The following is a 5,935-nucleotide window of genomic DNA, read 5'->3' as shown; positions in this document are numbered from 1 at the left end:
GATATCGAAGTATATTCATATATGCATACACAATGGAACTACCTATAATCACATCGACGCATATTTGTCATTGACGGTTACCTTCATGACTTATTGGTGCACGGTACCTCTTTCTACACAATCGGCTCCATTCACTTATCTGGTTAGAACTATCCATATATCGGACTGTAAACATCGCCCGGTCGCACCTGGGAAAATAGAGTCCTACACATGCTCCTAATGGAACAGAATGAAAACACTCTTACCATGATGATATATCAAACTTGTAAATATCGCATCAAAAGAGGAGGATTATTGTTTGAATATTTCTTGCTAACATATTTTTCACTGCCAGATACGCTCAGTATTATTCAATTTGTTGGGAGCGCTATCACAACAACAATCTACTCAGAACCTCTCACACCTTTACTATATAGGTCTTTTCTTCTATGCGCATAGCTTAACCTTCAAGAAGCAAGCCCGGAACAATCCAACACGCGCGGAAAAAAATACAGCTAAATGCAAATAACGCCAGCATCTTTCATAACATTTTGATAATACTGCACAGAAGTATGAACTTATCGTAGCAGAGCCAATTTTGTCACTATACATTAGGCATCGTTCATTTCAGAGACTGATATTGGTCTGCTCAAACGGCTTCCAACACTGTAAAAATATACATCTAAGTACTCTTATCGGGATTTATACTCGTAGCACAGCTTGTTGATCGAAACATGCCAGCGTCATCGTTAAACCATGCGGAATTTAGAACTAGTGAACTTTACTTTTTAATATACCTGATTTTTTTTATTTTGTCTTGTCCTCGTAGTTGGTGTACTCCATCGATAGAAGCGACGGACATATAGAGTTTTGTGGGTTCTCCGGATCATATATGACAGTAACTTTTGAACCTTCTGGATAATTCGTCCGAGCCCACCTGTGATGTGACCATAGTCGTTTGTAAAAGTAGACATTAGCGACATGTTCGTATCTAAGATGTTCTTAATATGAACACGTCGAGTAAAAATAGGTCTATCTTGTTTGTATCGACATAAGAGAGCTAGGAATAAAGCTTTAAACTCCAGATTGTGTTTCCTTTAAACACCAGGGTGCGTGCGCTATATGTGTCATTATGAAATATGAGTGACAATTGTATTCCGATCCCGAAGAGTATAGTTATGAAAAATGATTCGGTATTTCAATCACAATGACTTACGTAGAGAAGGGTGTCGACTTCCATAAGCCCTCTTCTTCGCGCTGACTTCCTTCAGGTTTGTATGACCACTCAATGCGGGATGCGGGGAAGATGAAAACCGAAATGGTATAGTCGGGAACAGATGCTGTTACGACACCTTCGATTTCTGTGCCGTATTTCATTATTTGCTGGCTTCGATATACTACAGTACGCAAGACCGGGAAAGTGTATCAATAGGAGAAAATAAGAGCGTAAACATTTGTCATGCGATCCCAAATGGCACTTAAGTGAAGGTGCTAACACTCGCTAGTGTGGATTTAAACTACAAGCAAGCACTATATAGCATAGACGATCTTTTAACACTAATGAAAGTATACGCAAGATCGCAAAAAAAGGTTAATGGTCCGCGCAAAATAGCGAAATGTATGAGAAACAGTGAACAGCTGGCATGCTGTGCTTGCACATACACCTACCGGGATACAGGAACCCGATAATGCAGGCCACTCCTAATAGAATGAAAGCAGAGTTTGCAATGATATCTCGTCCCCTGTATTCCAAACCGTAGTGAGGCTCGTCCCACTCGAAACTATGGCTCAAAATTGCGTTTAGACCCATAGCACCTGAAGGAAGGTAAATTGCACGTAAAAATGTGATCGGGTAGTTGTATAATAATAAAATTGAGCGTTTCAGAACAAATAAGCATCTCAGTCCCTATGTTCGTACTGTGTGGGCTTGACTCCTAGCGTCTCAACGTTGATAAAGACATCAGTTATGTTATGCAGACATATGATACTATAGTCTGCACGTATAACCGCAGATATGATTGACATCGCTAGGTAGTGAGCTATCAAATTACCTGGCATAATAATTAAGATGCTGCAAATCGCCAGGACATAGTTCAAAATATTTAAGGTCATCAACGAGACCGTATCGTACTTCCTCACTGGCTTTGAAGGCCTCGGCCTGGGAGGGGCAGGTGATCCTGTGTGCGTTTTGATAAGTAAAATATTAAATATGCCCTGCCAAAAATGCACTAGATCTGATTGAAACTAGCTGGTAGCTTCCGAAACTTCTTAATTTGAATTGTTGACTCGATGATGTATGGAGGTACCGATAGGGATCAGTTGATACAGACAAAACTGGCAATTAATATCGAGCATCTATGCATCCATCATGAACCACGTAGAATGATATCTTGTGCGTGATTGTCCATGGTCATACACAAACACATATGATCATGCATGTCCGTGTATGCTCATGTATTACCGTTCAGATGGGGGGAAAATCCAGTGATATAACGAGCACATAGAAAAGCGAACGTAGATTAGTGTACAACTTTCTGCATTTATGTACCAGATATCTCAAAAAACCACCCCCCGATTCAGCTCTTCCGCGAAACACACATCGAGTGATTCCACATGTCAGAGTAATATTTGAACAATGAATATAGTCACTTGTTTTACAGTCAGATATACGTGTATTAAAGATGCCTGTGCACTTGATTTCGCGATGGATAAACAAAGACCAGGACATACCTCTGTTTTTCCGTTTCTCGGCGTATTCGTCTTCCATATTGTAAACATATATCGTCATGCATAGTAGCATGAAAAATCCCAGGCCAAACAAAATAGCTAGACGCCATCCTTGACTAATCTCGCCTATGTGTTGTTCTGTGAAGTCAAAGACTTCATCAGCGCCGGATCGGATGATCCCACCGACTGCATCGGTAGCCGAGTTATAGTACTCTAACGCTGTGTCGACTAAAGGATTGAGCATACTGATTGTATATATCAACTTGACGTATATTAAAGTGCTTTGATTACGTGCGTATGCGTGGGCCGTGGTTTTAGTAGGTGTATTTATATGATCGATGGATCGGTCACATCAATCCGAATGCCTCATAAGTAAAACAACGTAAACTTGATCTAATTTATTTGTTATCATTTGGCTATGAATTTTTAAGGCTATGTATGGTAAACGTGTCCAATTTTTTGGGTTTATAAACGGTATAACGTTTATATGGCATAGACAGTGACACCTGTCTGTTTCAATATAAATATAACGTTTTGAGCGCTTTATGTTATATCAACTACAAGAAGTGAGAGAGTAAAATATTCAACAAGTTTTAAATAAAAATATATATGTGTATAAATAAAATATTTGTTTTGCTTCCGGGACTGATTTCACCGATTTGACTGATTTCGGACGACCTCTACGAGTAAATATGAGAGGCTCTGCTGTGTTTGGGTACACTCTACACACCTTCGGGCTTCGGGCTTCGGGCTTCGGGCCTGCGGCCTTTCCGCTCAAAACAAAATTAATTTTTAGAACAAATCCGTCGTAGTTTCCACTTTCCATCTCTGTGAGTCAGAGTAGCGGTGTTTTGTATTATGTACTAATATCTCCGGGGAAGTCGGGGCTCAAAGAGTCGGGAGAACGTTTTTGGAAGAAAAAAATTGTGACAGATGATTTCAATGATTTTTTTATACCTGCTGGTCCTGGTCCTGGAGCCTGGTGGAGCTTGGTGGAGCCTCCTGGAGCCTGGAGCCTGGACTCCTGGACTTTTTTGAAAAGTCTGGTCTGGCGGCTGGCCTCTTTTCAGTTTTCTCTCGGCCGGGGAGGGGAGAAGAAAATGAAAAATCATCCCTCGACCGCTCCTCCGGAACTCGATGCCTTCAGAGGGACCCCCTTCCTCCAGAGGCCAGAGGTCATGCCGTCAAGGCAGAGAAAACGGAGAGTCATGTATTTGTGCTTCCACGGCACTTTGTACACGGTGCAGACCCAATCCGTACCACAAAGCTGGGTACGTTACTTAGTAGGTCAGCAAGCGAATATGTGGCAAACTCGATGGTGTCAGTTTTTTGTCAGCACTGGCCTGAATTGACCCAGCGCATATCTTCCATTGTCGACTCACTTGGCCCAAGCTTCAAACGGTAATTTACTGACCACTTCTTCCCATCGATCTTCCCCGAACCACTACAAGAGCTATGAGTGACATAACATACGTACATACATTGTAACTAATCTCCTTTGAAATAAATAATATAATCCCTATGCGGCTGCGTCGCCCCGTGGGCTCACTGGGCTGTAGCTAGCGGGCTTCAAATATATATTTATTGTTTTATATCTGTGCGCGTTAGAATTTCCCTGTAAACACAGTACATTATAGAAACCTACTGTCAAAGCAATTTTATGTAAAAGGTTTATCATTATATCTGACAATATCAAGCAACCAGAAGGACCTTCATAAACATGCTGAAGAGCAATTTCAAATGCACTCTGATTAGTGTACAACTTAGTATGTAGATTGAGAGTACAATATACAATAGCGATCAAGACGTTCCGAGCAATACAGTTGATCGGGTGGTCTCGGATCTCGCATTGTTCATCCTCGCTAGTAAACAGAGTTATCTTTTGCTTCTGTGAGTGGCAATAACACTACGGGGGTGTAGCGAAATCAAATAAACTGTCTCGGCAAGATGTATATTGCAGGATACGAAGAAGAGCAATATAGTGGTAGTTGGGTGGTGCAGCGCTAAATGCGACTACCTGATTAATATTGGTCAAGTTTATTGTGATCGCAGGATAGTGCAGTGTATACAGCAGACTGCGATGCTTTCCGGTGAACGAAGGACTAGTAAATGTATCAAATTATAAAGAAGATCCAGGTATACAATGTTTGGTCGGAAGGTCGAGAGTGGCAAGTGTCAAAGGTTTCTTATGTAGGCGGCTTAAATAAAAGTAAAGCAATAGGTCCATCTGAGTGTTGAATCGCACAAAACCAGACAATATGAGCTACTAGCCCGCTGTGTAAGTTTCTTCGGTCTATCAAGGCGATATTAACGCTTTAGAGTAATTAAATGCTTAGGTTAAGTCTAGGTATAGTTGAATTCGAAATAAATAAACGAAATGTGTCTTTTAGTAAATTTAGGTATGCCTCGTAAAAACAGCAATACTCTGAGGGATTGTGAGAGTGAGACATTGCCTATATATAATCCTATAAGTACTGTTTCCGCCGAAGGGATTTTATTTAGCGTTTTGTTGTCGCTCTATTAGAAACTATGGTATGTTTCGTTGGGACTAATCCGAGAGACTCATAAAATCCTATCGTTAGAAGAAGAAGAAAAAATGTCCTTAGGTATTGCATTAACCAATAACTTGCCACTTATCACGAATTACCGACTTAGCCTTCATCAGACTGGCACATCTGGTGGGCTGAACGGAGATTAAACTAGGTAACGCTATTAGTCCCTAGAAGCCTATATTCGGTTGAGCCATCTCGCTACCGAAGTATTCAGATATAAATAGATTTGGAAAGTAAATATAGTTCTATCAATAGAACTATACCAAATCTTATGTTTGGTATTTTACTGGGACCTTTTGATGGCCTTGTCCAAATATCTGATATCCAAAAAGGAAAAGGTATTAATTAATAAAAACTGTTAAAACCCATTTTAGAAAACTCAGGTTCCTCGTACTATTAAGAGTACGTTTATAGTTTATGCACTGCTTAAGAGTACGTTTATAACATAGAGTCTAATGTGGAGGCCCGGCTATTACACTGTGTGTTTTGGGCATAGGTACAGTAGGTCCGTGGTGGTCGACTGGACATTTCTTACGCTTCAGTGTCTTAAGCACATATGAAGGATGAACATTAAAGCTCGGGATAAATGCTGTAAGCGGATAAGTTTTAACTTCAGTGCCTTCAGACGATGAAAACATGCTATATTTTTTGGCTTGTGACTTTTGCAGGCGTTTACG

At 40.6% G+C, this 5,935-nt stretch overlaps 1 protein-coding gene across 1 annotated transcript; it reads right to left on the bottom strand.

The window, feature by feature from the left end:
* Positions 1–740: 740 nt before the first annotated feature.
* On the bottom strand, positions 741–3,085 carry SARC_00687 (hypothetical protein). The gene is made up of 5 exons (XM_014305586.1): positions 2,710–3,085; positions 2,031–2,156; positions 1,648–1,794; positions 1,196–1,376; positions 741–916 (listed from the first exon to the last, which is right to left on the bottom strand). The coding sequence occupies exons 1-5, from the start codon at positions 2,948–2,950 to the stop codon at positions 787–789; spliced, it is 825 nt and encodes a 274-aa protein (XP_014161061.1). The 5' UTR covers positions 2,951–3,085; the 3' UTR covers positions 741–786.
* Positions 3,086–5,935: the final 2,850 nt, after the last annotated feature.

This window comes from Sphaeroforma arctica (assembly GCF_001186125.1).
Source record: "Sphaeroforma arctica JP610 unplaced genomic scaffold supercont1.24, whole genome shotgun sequence".
NCBI classification, from domain to species: Eukaryota; class Ichthyosporea; order Ichthyophonida; genus Sphaeroforma; species Sphaeroforma arctica.
The sequence above is the reverse complement of the archived record's forward strand: the minus strand, read 5'-3'. Positions and strand labels throughout refer to the sequence as shown.

Coding starts and splice junctions, on each gene's coding strand:
- SARC_00687 (XM_014305586.1), bottom strand. CDS start 2,950: ATGCTCAATCCTTTAGTCGACACAGCGTTAGAGTACTATAACTCGGCT. Junction 2,157..2,709: donor CGAGAAACGGAAAAACAGAG/GTATGTCCTGGT, acceptor AAACGCACACAG/GATCACCTGCCCCTCCCAGG. Junction 1,377..1,647: donor TATCGGGTTCCTGTATCCCG/GTAGGTGTATGT, acceptor TGCGTACTGTAG/TATATCGAAGCCAGCAAATA.